Here is a 20,480-nt window from a genome sequence, read left to right as displayed (position 1 = left end):
GACACCATTGGAATTTCGGTTTTAGGAAAACCCCTTTAAGTTAAGTGGTAATAAATAATGGTGGCCCTGTTAATCCTGATGCATGCCCAGTTGATGAATCTGGTGTAGAAAAGTAGAGTCCAAACTCTATAAGATATGCCAATGTTACACAACTCGTACGGCAGAAAACGTGGAAGAGCTGCTTCATCAGCACTGTATTTGTCAATGGATTTACACCAAACAACTTGCATCATGCATTGCAAAAATCTCCAATTTAGCACCAAATCCCCTGATTTCTCTCACACAGTTCATCAGTGTTTCCCAACCTGTAGCAAAACTACAACTCTCATTATGTGCTGACCGTTCCCAGCTGTCAGGGCATGATGGAAATTATAGTACTGCAACAGCCGGAGAGCCACATGTCAGGGAACGATACAGTACATGATAAAACTGTCTGACTGCAGCCCCTACGAAGAGTAGCTCAGGGCAGGTTATATTTTTTAAAGCCACCATTGGTGTCAATAGAAGCTGTACAAATCTCTGTGCACTAATTCTCAGTGTGAGGAATTGCAGGAAAAAAGCTAGGAAGCACGACTAGCAGACCAGCACTAAGTCCATAGCCCCCACATTCTGTTTGCGTTTTCAGTCTCTGGAAGCTTCGATTCATTGAAAGCATGCAGGGGTCCTAAAAATGATAAGAAACCAGAAAGCCAAGTATAATAGAAAGTTGCTTTATTTACGTCAAGCTTTGGGACTGTGCTTGTTGAAGCTTGTTCAGACAGACCAGGTGACTATAAAAATAAGTGAAGAAATCTTGGATCAGAGACGGGGTTAATAGCGGGTTATTGCTCATCCTGGTAATGATGACAGTAATGTACAAGTTAGTTTCTTGTCTCATTGAGCTTATAATGAATTGTTAATTGCTGTAATGCTGGTTTCCATCTTCCATCTGCTTCGTTTCCATCATTCACTAAAGTCTGTAGCTTCACAAACAGCCTCTGGCAGCGTTCCATCTCCTTCTTGCTGAGGAAGACCAGGTTGAGGTGGAAGCGTGGAGTCGTTGCCAAACACTGCAATATTTCCATCACTTCCCCCGCCTGCCCACCCTGGAGATGTTCCTCCAACACAATAAGGAACTCCCCCAGCAGTCCGGAGCACACTTCAGCATGGAAAATACGGGATAACTTCTCAGCCCCAATTTGCAAAAGGAAGTCATATCTTTTCTTCACATCTATCCTGCGCCACTCACGGGAAAACTCAAATGCATTTCTGGGTTCTGATACTGATTCCTACAATAAAGATTGAAAGACACGGAAAAAAAAACAAGAACAGGAGGTTTTATGGTTTTTTTTTTTAAGTGATTCAGACAGAGCAGTCCAATGACTGTCCCGTATTTTATCAGCAAGAGAGGAACATCTCATTTTCTGTGATGACATGTACAAGTTCGGGAACATATAATAGGCATGAACACTCTTAGGCTGGAACTCCACTGAGGTTTTTTTTGCAAAAACGCCATTAAAAACCCCAATTTTCCCGCACAGCGTTTTTTCAGTGAATTTTCAGCAATTTCAGGCTCAGAGGCTGGATTTTCAAAACGCTCGACAAAACCTAGTTTGGCGTTTTTTGCCCTAAAATCATGGCGTCTTCCTCCCATAGAAGTCTATGGGAAAGCAAAAACGCCAAGAAAAACGCCATGTTGGTTTTAAATTTTGCGTTTTTGCAGGCGGCTTTTATTCTTTTTTGAACTTTAGCGATCCTAAAAAATTATGGCAATACCTTTTTTTTATAAAAATTTCGTAGGGTACCATAAATAAATAATAAAAAAGATACAGTAGTGATGGAAAAAATTGTATTCAACGAAATTTATGTTTTTATTATGAAATGTCTATTAATTTTTAAACAGGGATCAATTTATGTGAGCGGGTAAAGCACTAAAAAGGAAGCCGACAATAATAAAAAAGTAGTGTGTGTTTTTCACTTTATTTTATTTTTTAGTTAGTACTACTACTCCCAGCATGGAACACACTGTTCCATGATGGGTGTAGTAGTACCTGTACTAATTGACAGATCGCCTCACGTATATATACACATATTCATATCTCCCGCAGAGCTGTGATTGGTCAGATGGTTCCAGCCAATCACACCTCTCTGTGAGAAATGGGAATGTGTATATATACGGAGTGCAGGGGGACCATAGGAGAGCGGCCGCCACTGCATCCATACATTATACAGGATCATTACAGCGGGAGTCAGGAGTGATACCCGCAGTGATCTTTCCTACTACTACTCCCAACATGGAGCACACTCTGCTCCATGCTGGGAGCTGTAGTACCTGCATTAATAGACAGATCGCAGCGGGTGTCAGAAGTTACACTCGCTGCGATCTGTCTATTAATGCAGGTACTACAGCTCCCAGCATGTAGCAGAGTGTGCTCCATGTTGGGAGTAGTAGTACCTGCAGACATCACAGTGGATGTCACTATTGACACCCGCCGTGATTGTCCTGTCTATAGCAGAGATGGAGCGACTGTATACATCGCTCGCATCCCTGCTCTGCACTATACTCCGGGCCGGCCACTCACTCATTGATATTTTCCTCAGAGCTGTGATTGGCTGCAACCATCCGGCCAATCACAGCTCTGGGCGGAAAATATGAATAGAACATCACTCAGAGTACAGAGCAGAGATGTGAGCGCTGTATAGAGCCGCTCCACTTCTCTGTTATATTATGGACGATCGCATCGGGTGTCAGACTGACACCCGGGACGATATGTCTATAGTACAGGTACTACTACTACTCCCAGCATGGAACAGTGTGTTCCATGCTGGAAGTAGTAGTACTACATAAAAATTTGAAAAAAAAAAAAAAAAAAAAGTTAAACACACAAACACACACACTTTACAAAAAAATGTATTAAAACTTTGTTATAAAAAATAAACATTTAGTTAAATACATTTTTACATCCCTACTGCATGTTTTTATTTTTATTTTTTTTGGTACCCAACTATTTTGTAAAAAAAACGCAAAAGGGACCAAAAAAGGCAAATTCCACACAAAAGTAAAAACGCTAAAAGTCAAAACTGTGGCAGTTTTTCTGGCGTTTTTTCTGACATTTTTATGCCACAAAAAAATCGCAGGACAAAAATCTCAGTGGAGTCCTAGCCTTAACACAGCGACAGTCACTTTAGACCAGGATCTGGTAATCCAGAGAGTCTGAGAAACCGGCACGTGTTCCCAGCACTAATATGCAATGAGGCTAGAGAGCAAAGACAAACTAAAAATATGAATTATCTTGATGTGTTAAGTGTCCCAAGAAACATGTCAAAAGTTATGATCAGTTGGGGTCTCAGTGCCAGAACCCCCACCAATCATTAGAATGAGCAGGGAGCAGTGTGCGGTTATAAACATCAATCCCCAGGTTGCAGTGATCCCAATCCAGATTTACTAGACTGGTTCCCTTACATTTATATGGGGCATTCAATTTAACTGGATGGAGATTGCTGCAAAATAGGAGACGAAGCACATAACTGCGTGCTTCACTCCACTTATTCTACCGTTGGGTAGGGGTCTTAGCACTGAGACCCTAACTAATCAAAACTTCATGTCAAAAGTGTTTTCAAATGATAGGGACATTTTTTTATTAAAATTTTGAGCTATACAGAACTTACTTAAAAGTTCCTATGAAGGTTTTTAGATTTCTAGGCTTGTCCCATAATGCTAAATATTTGATAATCTGTATGAGGCTAAATTTCTACTTTTTTTTTTTTGTTGGAAAAACGCCAAATCTGATGCATGACGTTTTTTCGGCCAAAAAATGCTGCGGCCAGATGTTAGCTGTAAATCAGTGAGAAATTGCTAAATTCTTTTTCCACTTGGCGTTTTTCATTTTGGCTTTTTTAAAATCTTTTTTTCTCTTGTTTTTCTCTCTTTTTTTGGCGTTCTTCAGCTCCGTGGCGGTTTTCAAAAGTCGCAGCATGTTGAGCCACTGGCATTTTTTTTTGTCAAAATCGTGCCGTTTTTCTCCCATAGAAGTCTTTTGCCGGCAGTTTTTATTCTTTTTTGGACTTTAGCAATCGAAAAAAAGTGATAGAGATACCTTTTTTTTTTAATAAAATTTGATAGGGTACCATAAAAAGAAAAAGCAAAGATACAGTAGTGATGGAAAAAATTGTATCCAACAAAATGTACTGTATGTAAGTGGGCAGGGCAATAAAAATGTAGTGTGTGCGTGTTCTTCACTTTTTTTTCTTTATTGTTTAAATTTTTTAGTTAGTACTACTACTCCCAGCATGGAACACACTGTACATGATGGGAGTAGTAGTACCCGCACTAATTGACAGATTGCCCCGGGTCTGTTGCGATCCTCCAGTATAATGTATAGATACTGCCTCCGCTCTTCTATGGTCCCCTGCACTGCCGTATATACACACCTATTCATATTTCCCGCAGAGAGCTGTGATTGGTCAGATGGTTCCAGCCAATCACATATCTCTGCAGGAAATATGAATATGTGTATATATACGTCAGTGCAGGGGACCATAGAAGAGCAGCCGGCCGCATCTATATATTGTACAGGAGGATCACAGCGGGTGTCAGGAGTGACACCTGGGGCGATATGTCTATTAGTACAGGTACTACTACTCCCATCATGTAGTAGTAGTACTACATGATGGGAGAAAAAAGAAAAAGTTGTAGTAGTACTACCTAAAAAAAATTTACAAAATTGAGGAAAAAAAGTGAAACACACACTTTATTAAACATTAATTAAAATGTCATTATAAAAAAATATGAATTTTGTTAAATACATTTTTCCCATCACTACTGCATCCTTTTATTTTTTTATTTTTTTGGTACCTAAATAAATTTTGAAAAAACGTCAGAGGCCAAAAATGCAATTTCCACTCAAAAGAAAAAACGCCAGAAGCAGGAAATTGCACAGGCGTTTTTTTCTTGCGTTTTTTTTTCAAACAAAAAAACAAGTAGAAACTTAGCCTCAGGGCCAATGTACATCACATTTTCAGAGTACATCACTAGCATATGTTAGGATGACGGCAAATAGGTATAACAAGACACCCCCATTGACTTTGACAAACCAAACAGTCTACTAGTGACTATGTTAAAGGAGTTATTCAGTAATAGCAAAACAGAGCTTATTTCTTACCCAAAAACAGTACCGCACCTTTCCTTAGGCTGTGTGTGTTATTATAACCTGGCTCTATTCAATGACATGGAGCTCTAAAACAACACTAAACCTGTAGACAAATGTGGGGCAGTTTTTTTTTTAAGAAATCAGCTTTGTTTTTCTAGTGTTGGATAACCCCTTGTCTGTTTCCTGTACAGATAAATGTTTTTATGGGACTCGCACTACAGTGTATGTTTGGGAAATCACTAGTAGACTATGTTTGGTCTTATAAAGTAAACATGTGCGCTGTGGGTAATGAATAGTATATAGGGATATATTCCTCTTGGTACTCTGATGTACACCAGTGATTCACAGTACCCAGAAAACGTGATGTAAATAGGGCCTAATCTGGCACCAATCTGGGCGCACTGATGCCACATTGAAGGAATTTTACTGTACTAAATGCACACTTGGCTATTGCTTTCCTCCTTTCATACATATTAATAAGCTGGACATGTTAGTTAATTTTGTATTTGGAATATGTACAAGGAACATAGAGCATTGGTAGATAATTGGGTGTTTTCATCTCAAAGTCATGGTAGATTTCTTGGATATGCTATAAATTTACGATGGGTAGGGGAGTCTGCCTGCTGGGACAAACCATCGATCCCGAAAATTAAAGGGGTACTCTGGTGAAAAACATTTTTTTTTTTTTTTTTAGCAACTGGTGCCAGAAAGTTATACAGATTTGTGAATTACTTCTTTAAAAAAAATCTTAATCCTTCCTGTACTTATTAGCTGCTAAATACTGCAGCGGAAATTCTTCTCTTTTTGAAACCCAGAGCTGTCTGCTGACATCACGAGCACAGTGCTCTCTGCTGACATCTCTGTCCATTTTAGGAACTGTCCAGAACAGCATATGTTTGCTATGGGGATTTCCTTTTACTCTGGACAGTACCTAAAATGGCACTGCTCTGTGTTTCAAACGGAAAAGAATTTCCACTGTAGTATTCAGCAGCTAATGAGTACAGGAAGGATTAAGATTTTTTAATAGAAGTAATATACACATCTGTTTAACTTTCTGGCACCAGTTGATTTAAAATAAATAAATAAATAAAAAAAAGCGTTTTTCACTGAAGTACCCCTTTAAGGCGCACAGTGCTGTGGTCTGGGCCAACCATTGTAGAGGGATTTCAACATGGCCCCACAGCCTAAAGCAGTGTTTCCCAACCAGGGGTCCTCCAGATGTTGCAAAACTACAACTCCCAGCATGCCTGGACAGCCTTTGGCTGTCCAGGCATGCTGGGAGTTGTAGTTTTGCAACACCTGGAGGCCCCCTAGTTGGGAAACACTGGCATAAAGTGATCCCCAGCCCATTGCTTTCCAGCTGTAGCTGATAGCCTGAAGCCCTGCTGCTTTAAACAACAACCTGTGATTCTTCAGCTGTTGCAAAACTACAACTTCCAGCATGCCATGACACCAGCATGCTAGGAGTTGTAGTTCTGCAACAGGTGGAGAACTACACATTGGGGATTACTGACCTACTGACTTGAGGCAGAGCTATATTACCCAACACAGCTGTTGGTAGGGATGCACCTTTACATGGAAAGACAGTGAAGCTAATTCAACACTGTATCTAAGCACTGTAGCCCTTTTATCATCCTAGTAGCCAGCTAAATATAAAGAAAAAATCCATATGAATATTCTAGGATATAATGAACCCCCCTCGCAAATTGCTGAGTCTATGAAATATGTTCATAGGGGAGAAGTAAGACTCTTATTTGCCTTTACACCAGAATCAGCAGTCCTGTACAGATAGGGAGATGTTGTCCTTGGGGCTGAGGAATTCATAAAATAGAACTAGCAATTGTAGGAGTTCCCCCCCTGCTTTTTGTACATTTCACCTTCTCTGAACGTAGTGATGCCATTTCCCTTGAATAGACAGATGTCATACACAATATGGCTGCTTCTGCATTATAGTAGAGCACTTTTAAAGGGGTACTCCGGTGGAAAATTATTAATTTTTTTTTTTTTTACAACTGATGCCAGAAAGTTAAACAGATTTGTAAATTACTTCTATAAAAAAAAAAAATCTTAATCCTTCCAGTACTTATTAGTGGCTGTACACTACAGAGGAAATGCTTTTCTTTTTAGATTTCTTTTCTGTCATGACCACAGTGCTCTCTGCTGACACCTCTATCCATGTCAGGAACTGTCCAGAGCAGGAGAAAATCCCTATAGCAAACAAATGCTGCTCTGGACAGTTCCTAAAATGGACAGAGGTGACAGCAGAGAGCACTGTGGTTGTGACAGAAAAGTAATCCAAAAAGAAAAGAATGTCCTCTGTAGTATACAGCAGCTGAATTTTTAATAGGAGTAATTTACACATCTGTTTAATTTTCTGGCATCAGTTGATTTAAAAAAAATAAAAAAAAGTTTCCACCAGAGTACCCCTTTAATGTATACAATAGGCTAATCTCTTAAAAAGGTGCCTCCGCTGTCACAAGGTGCTAACCAAGCAAAGGTAAGCCACGGTAAGGCAACTGAGAATTGCTAGAGGAAATCAAATGGATACATCTGGATTACAAGAGAAGATGGAGTTTCAAATAGTGTCATAAAGAAAGAGGCGAGTGGCGGGGACAAGCAGATGTAATCAATTTCTGTTTCCGCCTCACCTGTAACACGGCACTCGCTGGCTCTTTGGACGAGTTGCTTGTTGTTGCAGTCGGGTTCCATGGCTGCTTCCTATCGCCTCCAATCTTGTCCTTCCGCTCCAAGGGTTTTAGGTTAGAAGCTGCTACAATGTCTCTGGGGAGAACAAATGAAAGTAGAATTTATTGTAGAAATGAAAAGTTTAATCTAGCAAAAAGGACATCAAACTTTTCTGGGGTTTCCGCTCTAAATTAGAAAAAAAAATAAAAAATAAAAAAAATAAAATAAAAAATAATCGTTTTTTTTTTATTTTCAGTGATATGATTTCCAATTCAAATTTACAGCAGAAAAAAACAATGCACGACAGGTATTCCTATTGAGCGGGACATGCAATTTGCACACATATTGCACTGTGGAATTCACATGAACGTACCCCAACATGCACAAATGCAGGTCACTAGGTGGTGCTATTCTTCTATAGACATAACACTGTACTAGTAATGCACACATAGCAAAATATTGGAGACTTTCCATACATATTTTAGCAAAGTAAATCTCCAATGGATTGCAGTACAATTTTACAAATCCCACCCACAAAACATGTCTGCTGTGGATTTTCCGCCTCTTTCGGGGGCTGAAATCTGTATATATAAAATAAAATAAAAAAAATAATAAAAAAGAGTGGATTTTGCTGTTGATTTTAGTTAAAATCTGCATGTGGATCTACAGCAGATTTTCATCCCTGTGTTCACACCTACCCTAACAGCTGTCACATAATAAAGCATCTGCAGAATTTCTCACACTAGATAGCGGTATTTAAAGAAAAAATATATATATATATATAAACCAAGACAGTACTGTTAAAATAGATGCTGTAACTGCTTTACTGATCTGTGATACAGTATTCCCATTACATATGAGGCTTTCACAGTGATTTCTTTGCCCCTTGCATCATTTTTGGTCAGCGTATCTCTGAAGGCTCCAGGTCTAATCCCCTCCTAATCTCTCCACATGGGTTTATCACACCATTTGACTCCACACTAATGCAGCTTCTTGTCTAATGTAGCATCTAGTCTGTAGAAAGACCGTTCTGTAATATTCTTACTAAGAGAAAGATCCTTGCCGAGCATTTATCTTACCAGTGTAAATGAATGCATGGACTAATGTATTATAGCAGAAACTATAATCTATACCAGTGGTCTTCAACCTGCGGACCTCCAGATGTTGCAAAACTACAACTCTCAGCATGCCCGGACAGCCGTTGGCTGTCCGGGCATGCTGGGAGTTGTAGTTTTGCAACATCTGGAGGTCCGCAGGTTGAAGACCACTGATCTATACCATGCATTGCATATAAATGGCAGTGGCTGTAGGTAATGTTGGCCCTGAATGGGCTCTTGAAAATAATTTGTGTGATTATAGTTTATAAGCAAAGACTATCTGTTATAATTGTATTCTAAGGAAGGGGTTCTGATTTAATCTTTTATACCCCGAAACGCGTTTGGTAAAGGACTGCTGCAGCTATTGTGGTGTGAACTGTGTTCACACAGTGCGCTATCGTGCCGGATTTATATTCGCAAGAAGGACATCAAAGGGTTAACTACCCTCAACCACCCTTACCATCAGTGCTATCTGGGCCGACACAAGCACTCCCCACAATCAAAACACATCTGAAAGCTACTACTGCCATCCACGAGCGTGACCATCTGAGGAAACGACAAGTACCGGACAGCTGACCGCCGAGACCGGAAGCTCGCTAGCGTGCAGCCGCGAGAAACAACGCAGACACCGGCAGGCGCGCAGCTGCTCCTGACTACCATCTGCCGCTGGCTAGAGCTCCGGAGAAGGACCGCAGCCCCGGCGTGGAGCGGTGAGTGGCACATAGTGCCGGACAGATCGTTTGCATTTACACAGACTCGTGTACTGTGTCACCTATTGGCAAGTGGAATTGCGGACACTAAAGTCTAGCAGCTATTGTGGGGATTGCTCGCTTGTTTGTTCGGCAATGTATCTTATGATCTTACAGGACTGTTTACCTTGTTGCCTATCCAGGTTAAATTCTCTCTATAGGTGGATATATCCTTTGTACATAGGTGGACATTTTCATTCTCTACTGCAAGGTGAACATTTCCATTTTTGTTACAGGTGGACATTTCTATTTTTGTCGCACGTGGACACTATTCCCCACATATCCTAATCCATGCAGCGCCATTGATGCTATACTGGGTTTGTTTGTTTTTTCTTATTATTCTACATTTTTTAGATTGGCCATTTTTAATACCGCAAGGGCCCTGCGGACCGGGTTTTATGTGTAATTTTGATGTGACACTATTGTATTCTGTCTAAAATAGGTGAATAATAAATATATTTTTCACCACTACTTGGTTGGTATCAATTCCCATCAAACACCTCTTGTAGGTGAAACACTGAGGACTGTGATTCTTTAATATTTGCTATTTCCTTTTTCCCCTCTTTTCTGGGTGAGAGGGCCACAGTTAACCTCGTGTTGTTTTGTTTGTGAGCTCCACGTCATTTATTCTTATAATTGTATTCTACCTTTGAATGCCAATTTGCAGTTTCTATATAGCAATAATCTGTGTAAGGCGATGTTCATATCAATGTCATTTATTCCGTTGTTCTGCTCTGTCAGAAAAACAAGGCAGCAATAGATCCACTGTATACCTGGCAGTGCCTGACAGACTTCAATGACTGTTATGGTGTCCATAGGATTTCTATCATAATATCCAGTAGTCTACACCACAAAAAAGTACAACATGCTGCACTTTTTTTTATATGGGATGTTTGACAAAATCTACAATAGTGGCTTCTAGAGGAGCATAGGATGCAGATATATACAAGGCCAAAGAAGCTAAGTAACTTTGTAAAGGCAATGTATTACTTCTACTGATCCAGAGTACATATTGGCTGTATTATATGCCAGAGTTGCACTCATTCTGCTGGTAGAATCACTGTGTGTATACATTACATTATTTATCCTGTACTGATCCTAAGTTGCATTGTATAGATAGAGTGGTAAATCTATTCCTTGGCAAATCCCATACCCGCTGCACACCTGGAGGTGGCACAGGCCAACAGACAGATCTGGCCGCTCTCAGATCTGGCCGCTCTCAGTGCCCTGTACTGCATGAAATGTTTTTTTTTTTTTTTTTTTTAAGTGGGCTCTACAGAGCATCAGGGCTTGCTCTTTTTACTATTAATATAGCCTGCATGCTGCCGCCTCCTCCTCCTCACAGGTCCTGCTGCTGATAGTTCCTCCCCTCCCTCTCTCCTCCATTACAACAAGGTAACCTGAGAGTTTTATAAGGCTATGTTCACACAGCAGAATTTTCTCACTGAATTTCCTCTACTTGTCCATGCAATACCCCAACCTTCAAGTAATTTAATGCAGATCCCAGGCAGAATTTCCACGTGGAATTTCTGCCTGGAATCAAAGGCCAATTGATGTCTATGGAATGTTCTCCCAATTAGTTTCTTTCTGCTTCAAGAATTGACATGTCGATTCTTAAGGCAGAAAATACTCCTCAAATGTGTTTTTTTCTCCCTAGTGGAGAAAAATAAATAAAATGTTCAAAAACATAAACACAAAAAAAAAGTTTTCCATTATAAAATGCTTTATGTAAAAAACTAAATAAATAAAACAATATATATATATATATATATATATATATATATATATATATATCTTAAAAAGTACAGTGAACACTGTTCAAAAAAAACGACCATTTTCTAAAAACAAAAAATATGTGCCTCAAAAAAGTGCCACAAACTATGGCTCAGACATGGTGTATGATGGGAACAAGTTATATGGCTGTAAAGGGCCATGAAATTCTATGGCTGTAAAGGGCCATGAAGATCTATTCAGTCTGGCATGCTGTCAAGTAATTACATTTATGTGTCTAGAGGACATACCTGAACTCCTCATAAGATGCCACTTTCTGGTGAATGGCACGAAATTTTGCAGCATTCTCCCTCTGATACTTCTCATCTGCAGCCACAGCGTTGGCCAACTCCCGTTCCAACTCGCGAAAATCAAGAACTTCTGAATCATTCATTGCTAAGTAAGCAGAATATAAAATGTTAGAGCCACACACAATATTATTTACATCTTTATAGTGGTGTTCCCATCTCGAATAATGGAAAAAAAAAAAAAGTCCATCGCAAAACAAGCTACTCTTAAACGTCTTTATTTCATATAGTTCAGGATACAAACATCAGGATAGAATGGAAACAGTAACGCGTTTCAGGCGCACATAGCCCCCCTAGTAATCTAAGCCTGAAGTGCATTACTGTTTCCATTCTATCCTGATGTTTGTATCCTGCACCATAAATGAAATAAAGAAGACGTTTTAAGAATAGCCTGATTTGCCCTATACTTTTAAAAAAAATTTCATCTCATAAAGTGATGAAATATCTCTAGAACATTTAATCACTTCATAAGCAATGGTGTTCAGATCTCTGGGAAATCCACCAATCTGGAGAATAAAAAAAGAAAGAAATCAGAGCCCCACTAATCCTATTGACATGCATTCACTTCACAGGATGGGAAACCCCATTTTAAGTGTTTTTTTTATATATATCTATCCAAGAAGAGGCTGCAGCACTCAAGGTTATGAGTGTAAAAAAGGTGTTTATTCCATATCAATACAAAAAGTGCAACGTTTCTGCTGCCAGTGCAGCCTTTTTCAAGCAAGGCTGCACTGGCAGCAGAAACGTTGCACTTTTTGTATTGATATGGAATAAACACCTTTTTTACACTCATAACCTTGAGTGCTGCAGCCTCTTCTTGGATGTGTTACCTACCTTGACCTAGGATCTTTTCATCGCTGCCTGCACCATCTACTATCTACTTGGGCGCTGCTCTACATTTTGTTTGCTATATATATATATATATATATATATATATATATTAGGGGTGTGAATCGCCAATAATTTGGCGATTCGATTCGAATCGCGATACCAGGGTGGCGATTCGATATATCGTGATATTCCCTATTAAAAGCTTGGGAAAACTTATTCTAGCTGAGAAAGAACAAGATCCCGCGAGAGTTGTCCTGTGAGTGCGTACGTTCTCCTTCCTGTTTGTTCTGAGTCTGTAGTCTCGCGGAAGCAGCCTGCGAGTGGGACAGAGCTGACAACAGGTACACTGCCAACTAGTGGTCAGGAGTTTAAGTTTTATAAAAAAAATTAGACAGACAAATAGGACTGTGACTCAGTGAGTGAAATACAGTAAATGTTAATTATAATAATTTATTTAAAAAAATCGATTCTCAGAATTTTAAAATCGATTCAGTATTGCGTAACAAAAAATCGCGATAATCGCGCGAATCGATTTTTTCTTACATCCCTAATATATACTAAGAATAAACAGTGTTTTGTTTTTACCCAGAAACAGTGAAACAGTGCCACTTTTGTGTCTCATGTTTCATATTACAGCTAAGCCCCATCCACTTTTATGGAATAATATAAGTCACAAAATAAAAATCCATGTCCCATGCCCTACCAAGGTACACTGAAAGGGCAATAGATTCAAAACTTCGTAGCTTCTTTAGGCAAGAATGTAGATCCCTATTTTTGACACACGTACACATCAGCGGACCTGAGGGCCTGATGCTGGAAGTCTTTACTGTTCAGATAAAATAGGCCACAGTGCCCCTTTTAAGATGCTCATGCGCTGTGCCCAATCCTGCAGTTCAGCCCAATTTAAGTGATAGCATCCTCTATTGCTTATCTATGCATCTGAGAGGAAGCGATCTGCGAGTAGCGTGTCCGGCACTATGATCACATCCTGGTGAACACCACAAAGGCAAGATATTGCATTATTAATGGGGACCTCATTACAAAGGTAAACTAATATTTCAGAGCCACACTCCTGCATTATGCATTAAAAACTTCTTTATGACACTGTCAGAACCATTCATACTTTATTATTTCATCTAATCATTTTGTATGATACATGAATTACATCACTTTATTTAAAAGAAAAAGGCATTTTTTCCTTTTTCTGCATTTTCCATCGTATTCAAACCTTAATCAAAAGGCAATTGAAGGTCTGGGCTCTCAAGGAAAGGAGTTACCCATATTTGTACTGTGGTACATTTGTGTTATAACCAATAAATAGTTCTCGTCTACTGAAATGCCATAAGACTCTTGGAGACCTCCCAAACTACATTGTGGGCACTGCAACTAATGCTATTTTGGAGGTGTAGGGACTGCCGCAATGTTGGGAGCCCTGCAGCGGACGTTTTGCTGGGGCTGATGCAATAGTGGGAGCACTTCAGCTAATGCTATGTTAGGTGAGCAGGGACTGACACAACATTGGGAGCAATGCAGCACTATGCTGCAGCTGGTGCAACACTGGGGAGGGCTCTGTGACTGATGCTACGTTGGGAAAACTATTGAGGATGCCACATTAGGGAGTACGGAGGCTGATGCAACACTGTAGAGCACGGGTGCTGACGCTATGTTAGGGGTGCAGGAGCTGATGCTGCACTTGGAACAGCTGATGCTACACAGAGGGTGCAGGGGCTGTCAATACACTGTGGGGGCTCTGTGGCAATGCCAAGTTGGGGGTGCAGGGGCTAACACTTTGCTACATTGGGAGCGCTGCAGATGAGGTTACACTACACTGGGGGGCACTGGCTGATGCACCACTGGCAGTAGCTGCCGCTTACATATGTAAGGGGTACAGGGGATGATGCTGCGTTGGGAAAGCTGCAGCTAATGCTACACTGTGGGTACAGAGACTGATGCTACACCGGGGGGCACAGAGAATAACACCACACCGGGGGGGGGGGGCACAGAGACTGACACTACACTGAGGGGGGGGGAGGCAGGGGGCACAGAGACTGACACTACACCAGGGGGGGGGGGGGGCACAGAGACTGACACCACAATTTTGGGGCACTGTGATAATGCTTTAAGGGTGCAGGGGCAAACACTTCACTGTTTTGAGGGAACTGCGGCTACTGCTTCGCTACACTGTTGGGAGTTCTCTATGGTTAATGCGATGCTACACTGGGGGGGGGGGTTCTCTATGGTTAATGCTATGCTACACTGGGGGAGGGGGGATTGTCTATGGTTAATGCTATGCTACACTGGGGTGGAGGGTTCTCTATTTAATGCTATGCTACACTTGGGTGGAGGGTTCTCTATGGTTAATGCTATGCTACACCGGGGGGGGGGGGGGGGGGGGGGTTCTCTAATGCTATGCTACACCGGGGGGGGGGTTCTCTATGGTTAATGCTATGCTACACCGGGGGGGGGGGGGGGTCTCTATTTAATGCTATGCTACACGGGGGGGGGGGGGGTTCTCTATTTAATGCTATGCTACACTGGGGTGGGGGGTTCTCTATTTAATGCTATGCTACACTGGGGTGGGGGGTTCTCTATGGTTAATGCTATGCTACACCGGGGGGGGGGGGGGTTCTCTATTTAATGCTATGCTACACTGGGGGGGGGGGTTCTCTATGGTTAATGCTATGTTGAGGATACACAGGTATAAGCAGATGGTGCTGTAAGCCATACGCCAGAACCCCTTTTTCAATTATTTACTTACATAATAAAAATCTATTGTAACATATGCTTTTTTTGTGGAGTTGACTAAGTTTTTGTGAACAGCAAAATTAAAAGTACTGAAGAGTGAAACGCAAGCATAAACACCGTGTGAACGCAGGCAACACAGGAGGCCGCTCGGGGAAGAGAGGATACCCCTCACGTTACCCTCATTGAGCCTCCATCACTTTCTTACCTCGTAATTCCTCCTTCATTTCAGCAGGAACGCTGTTACCATAGTAACAAACTAGGGTACAATTCGACCAATCGCAAGCCACAACGTCACGGTCGCGGCCTGAGATACTTCCGTGTTTTTATAGGTGGCTAAACTATTGCCCTCAAATTTTTTTCCTTTATTTTAGCTTCTTCAATTCTATATTTTATATAACAAAAAACAGATGGGTTAACATATTAAAGTGAAGTGAGTGAAGCAGCTGCTGGTCATGTCCCCCCCCCCCCCTCCTTGCTTCAGGCAGCGCGGGGACAGCTCTCTGGGGTCCTATCTGGTTAGTGTCGCAGGAAGTGTGCGCTGGGGAGAGAGAGCGGCGTGAACGTGAGGACGTATCTGTAACGTGTGGTACCGGGCTGTGAGCGGGGACCTGCAGGTACAGTGTCTTGGGCTTTGCTCACACATATGTATATCTTGTAGCGGTTTTAGTCTCCTCTCACCATCGCGTGCACTGCAGCCATTGTAGGTTCCAGCCATAAACTGCATAGTGCTGCATTCCCATTTATGTTATGCCTTGCTGGGACTTCTAGTTCCACAGCTGCTTTTACATTGCACAAAGTGAGTGCAGCTTGGTAAAGAGATCTTTATAGGATGATTGGTCGTCTGTGTATCTGTGGTTGCTAGGAAAACAAAATGCTCATTCATTGTACAGGGGATAGTAAAAAGTTCTGCCTTGTTCACTCAGCTAAAATCTGCACCAATGTCTGCACAGTTTGGATTTAATGGGACATTCTACACCGGTGGTCTTCAACCTGCAGACCTCCAGATGTTACAAAACTACAATTCCCAGCATGCCCGGACAGCCAACGGCTGTCCGGGCATGCTGGGAGTTGTAGTTTTGCAACGTCTGGAGGTCCGCAGGTTGAAGACCACTGTTCTACATTATGCAGAAAAATCTGTTTTGTTTTTTCAAGGTTATGAAGTTTTTTTGTGTGAGAAAATAGCGTGCTTTTGTTGGTGCTTCTGCATTGATTCTCTCATTAAAGGGGTACTCCTGTGGAAAACCTTTTTTTTATTTTATTTTTTTAAATCAACTGGTGCCAGAGAAGTTAAACAGATTTGTAGATTACTTCTATTAAAAAATCTTAATCCTTCCAGTACTTATTAGCTGCTGAATACTACAGAGGAAATGGTTTTCTTTTTGTTACACAGAGCTCTCTGCTGACATCACGAGCACAGTGCTCTCTGCTGACATCACGAGCACAGTGCTCTCTGCTGACATCTCGGTCCATTTTAAGAACTGTCCAGAGTAGGAGAAAATACACATAGAAAACATATGCTGCTCTGGACAGTTCCTAAAATGGACAGAGGTGTCAGCAGAGAGCACTGTGGTCATGATGTCAGCAGAGAGCACTGTGTTCCAAAAAGAAAAGAATTTCCTCTGTAGTATTCAGCAGCTAATAATTAGTGCATGCACCGTCTTTTGTGCCGGCAACAATAACTGACATTAGTAAAAATGGACATGCCTGATGCAAAAGGATGTTCAAAAAATCCCATTGACATGAAAGGGGTTCTCCACCATAAGGTGATTTTAGTATGTACCTGGCAGACAGTAATGGACATGCTTAGGAAGGATCTGCGCTTGTCTTGGGGCTAAATGGCTATGTTGTGAGATTACCAGAACACTGTGGCTAACTTTTTGTAAACTGGTATTTCCTGTTTTTTTTTTATTTTTTTTCCTGCTACAAATCCCACAATTCCATTTTCCTCCCTCCCACACATCAGCCACTCCATCCATTGAAACATAAATGAGCTGCATCCATTCAAAAGACCTGTGGTTTTCAATCAGGGTGCTGGGAGTAATAACAGAGTTTTTTTACACGATGATGATACCTGTAGTGTGAGAGGGGCCTAAACTTGCTCCTTTCCCAGCTCGTTCTAGCTATCGGTCGCTTTCTGAACACTCAAGCCCTGAGCGATCAAAACTTTAAAAAGTCTCTACAACATGTCATAAGTTTTTTTTTTTTTTAGAGACAGTGCCCATTTATGAAAATATATATTACGGTATATGTATGTGTTATATGACAGCAAAGGTGGCTGTAGATGTTGTGAAAGTCGACCATCAGCCCATACAGAGCTTTTCCTCTACACCTCTTGCTATCATTTTAGTTTGTTGATGGTCTCACAACTACTGGGATACCCAATGTTAAACATCTTGGCCTATGAATGTCATGATCTACCTAAGTGATAGACCAAGGTCTCTAAGCTCATGGATTCTCTTTCCCTCTTAGTCTGCAACAAGTGGTGTTCACTGGCATGACACAATCGTACTGTACTGATCTTGATCTAAGTTTTTGTGTGTCTGAAAATTTGCTTTTAATAGGCTTTACATCATTAAAGCGTCTCCCGTATGTCACAGTTATCTGTGCACAGAGCAGAGCTCGCTCCCTGTATAGGGATATCCAGGGTGCCGTGCAGAATATTGCGGGGGATCCCAGTAGTCAGACCCCCGCGATCAGACACTGTGCATAGAGATTAAGAACGTGTGTACCAGAGTTCCCCTTTAAAGGGGTAACCTGGATTAGGAAACCAGCTGATTTCTTACTGAAAGAGCACCACACCTGTCCTCAGGTTGTATGTGGTATTACAGCTCAGTCCCATTGAAGTGATTGCAGCCAAGTTATAATACTGCACACAACCTGGGGACAGGTGTGGTACTGTTTATGGAATAATTTTTTTTCTTTTGCTGGACAACCCCTTTGCCTACTTCTTTACCAAAGTTGCATAGATCTCAAGTTTCAGCTACTCCTCCCCATTTCTAGCCTCTGAAGCACAATCATGATATAATGTAGGGCTCCTTTAAGACCCTTGTGCTACTGTTCACAACAGAAAAAAGTAATTGCTCCGTATGTAACCAGCTATACACAAAATAGCTAGAATTGTATCATGATCCGTCATTGTTGTATTACGTTAAATTACAGTATTTTATATTCTTTTTATGCACCTTCAGGATCTGCAGACATGGACGCCGACCTTTATGACGAGTTTGGCAATTACGTTGGTCCAGAGCTCGACTCTGATGATGACGATGATGATGACGACATGAGAGATGACAGAGACGTAGATGTGGTAAGACAAGATTGATCCAGTGCCTATAGCCTTTTATCTCTGGCTTGTTACCTGTTCTTTTACTGCAGGTGCACAGAAGGTGTCATGTATATCATGTGGGTTTAGTTATTATCATGTCTGCATTTATGTTTCCATTTTATTGTTCAGTCATGGGAACAGAAAACTCAAAAAAAGTCAATTATCCATGATGGATCCAATGGCACCTGCTAGACTACATTGACTAAAATGGGGTTTGTTTGCCTTCTGTCATGGTCTCTGTCATTTTACTGGAGAAAATAGCATTGCATACTTAACTATGTATCAGCACCGTTATGAGCACAGCCTTATGGGTATACTGCTTGACCCTTCCCTGAGTGGATGGATCATGTTTGATTGCTTAAACAAGGGACTCCAGAGTAAAAGTGAGCCTAAAAAGCTGTCTACTACTGCAGTATCTGTGAACATACACACTGACTTTAAGATTCCATGACTGCAAGTTTTGCTGCCATCTATGACTGGATGTCATGAAAAGGCCTCCAGTGTAATATAAATTTGCTTGGTTGATGTCTCTTAACTAGGGCTGGGCGGTATACCGTTTCATACCGAATACCAAAATTTTTGTGCTGCACGATATGGATTTTAACCCATACTGCAATACCGGTATGGCCCCTCCCACTCGGGAATGAATTACCAGCCCAGCGCTGCGCTGTCCCCATTGGGGAACTAATCATATGTGACCCGCAAGCGCTGTTCTACATCCCCCCCCAATGAATTATCAGCCCAGCGCTGCGCTGTCCCCATTAGGGTACTACTCACATATGTCACCCTCCTGGTCCTCCTGTTTGTTGCGGCCGGCGGCGCTGACACTCTATACCAGTGGTCTTCAACCTCCAGATGTTGCAAAACTACAACTCCCAGCATGCCCGGACAGCCAACGGCTGTCCGGGCATGCTGGGAGTTGTAGTTTTGCAACATCTGGAGGTCCACAGATTGCAAACCACTGCTCTATACTGTATCCGTATGCCCGGGCTGCAAAAGGTAAACAAAATAAACTTTAACTCACCTTCCCCGTCGGTCCGGACCAGCTTCCCAGGGAATGGAACGTCGGAGAGCCGTCAGCCTATCACCGGCCGCAGCGATGTTCCGCCTCGGCCGGTGATAGGTTGAGCGCACTGTCATGTAAGAAGCCGGCTTCTTACATGACAGTGGCCTCAGCCTATCACTGGCCAAGGCGGGACATCGCTGCGGCTGGTGATAGGCTGATGTCCGATGTTCACATCCCCAGGAAGAGCGTAAGGCCAACATAGGAACGTGCGTTAAAGTTTATTTTTGTTTAGCTTTTGCAGCCCGAGCATAGGGATACAGCTATAGAGTGTCCGCTCCGGCAGCCGCAACAAACAGGAGGACCAGGAGGCAGCTCTTGCGGGTGACGTGAGTAGTACCCCGATGGGGACAGCGCAGCATAGGGCTAATAATTAATTTGGGGTGGGGGGAATACCGTTATATGGCAGTTCCACGGTATAAGTTACAAAAATACCGCAATACATATATTTGGCCATACCGCCCAGCCCTACTCTTAACGTGATGTACCTTTCGTTCATTACAGGCGGAAGATGACGATGATGATGAATATATGGGAGATCCTGACGAGGATCGTACAGGGATGGAGGTTGTTCTCCATGAGGACAAGAAGTATTACCCCACCGCTGAGGAAGTGTATGGTCCTGAAGTAGAGACTATAGTGCAGGAGGAGGACACCCAGCCACTAACAGGTGAGAGGAACACCTAATGGAAGGTGACAGATCATCTATCTTCACTTTTAAGCTTGAGGTTGACTAAAACTGTCTGAACATGTGGCAGCCTATTGACCACCCATAGCA

The 20,480-nt window shown here is 41.8% G+C and overlaps 2 protein-coding genes across 3 annotated transcripts in view; one reads left to right on the top strand and one right to left on the bottom strand.

Moving 5' to 3' along the window:
* Positions 1–694: 694 nt before the first annotated feature.
* On the bottom strand, positions 695–15,671 carry CCDC103 (coiled-coil domain containing 103). 2 transcript variants are annotated; one of them, XM_056547859.1, is made up of 4 exons: positions 15,520–15,671; positions 11,682–11,826; positions 7,778–7,910; positions 695–1,268 (listed from the first exon to the last, which is right to left on the bottom strand). In XM_056547859.1, exons 1-4 carry the CDS (start codon positions 15,536–15,538, stop codon positions 861–863), a joined length of 705 nt encoding a protein of 234 aa, XP_056403834.1. In that variant the 5' UTR covers positions 15,539–15,671; the 3' UTR covers positions 695–860. The 2 variants fall into 2 exon arrangements, with proteins under 2 accessions (XP_056403834.1, XP_056403835.1); XM_056547860.1 differs by lacking the exon at positions 15,520–15,671 and adding an exon at positions 15,328–15,464.
* A 119-nt stretch (positions 15,672–15,790) lies between these two features.
* EFTUD2 (elongation factor Tu GTP binding domain containing 2) overlaps positions 15,791–20,480 on the top strand; it is a 51,441-nt gene continuing 46,751 nt past the window's right edge. Inside the window, exons 1-3 of the mRNA XM_056547858.1 lie at positions 15,791–15,928; positions 18,503–18,621; positions 20,207–20,372. Coding sequence (XP_056403833.1) covers positions 18,514–18,621; positions 20,207–20,372 — 274 coding nt within the window. The 5' untranslated portion in view covers positions 15,791–15,928; positions 18,503–18,513. The remainder of the gene's footprint in view (positions 15,929–18,502; positions 18,622–20,206; positions 20,373–20,480) is intronic.

Source organism: Hyla sarda, chromosome 12 (assembly GCF_029499605.1).
Source record: "Hyla sarda isolate aHylSar1 chromosome 12, aHylSar1.hap1, whole genome shotgun sequence".
Classification (NCBI taxonomy): Eukaryota; Metazoa; Chordata; class Amphibia; order Anura; family Hylidae; genus Hyla; species Hyla sarda.
The sequence above is the reverse complement of the archived record's forward strand: the minus strand, read 5'-3'. Positions and strand labels throughout refer to the sequence as shown.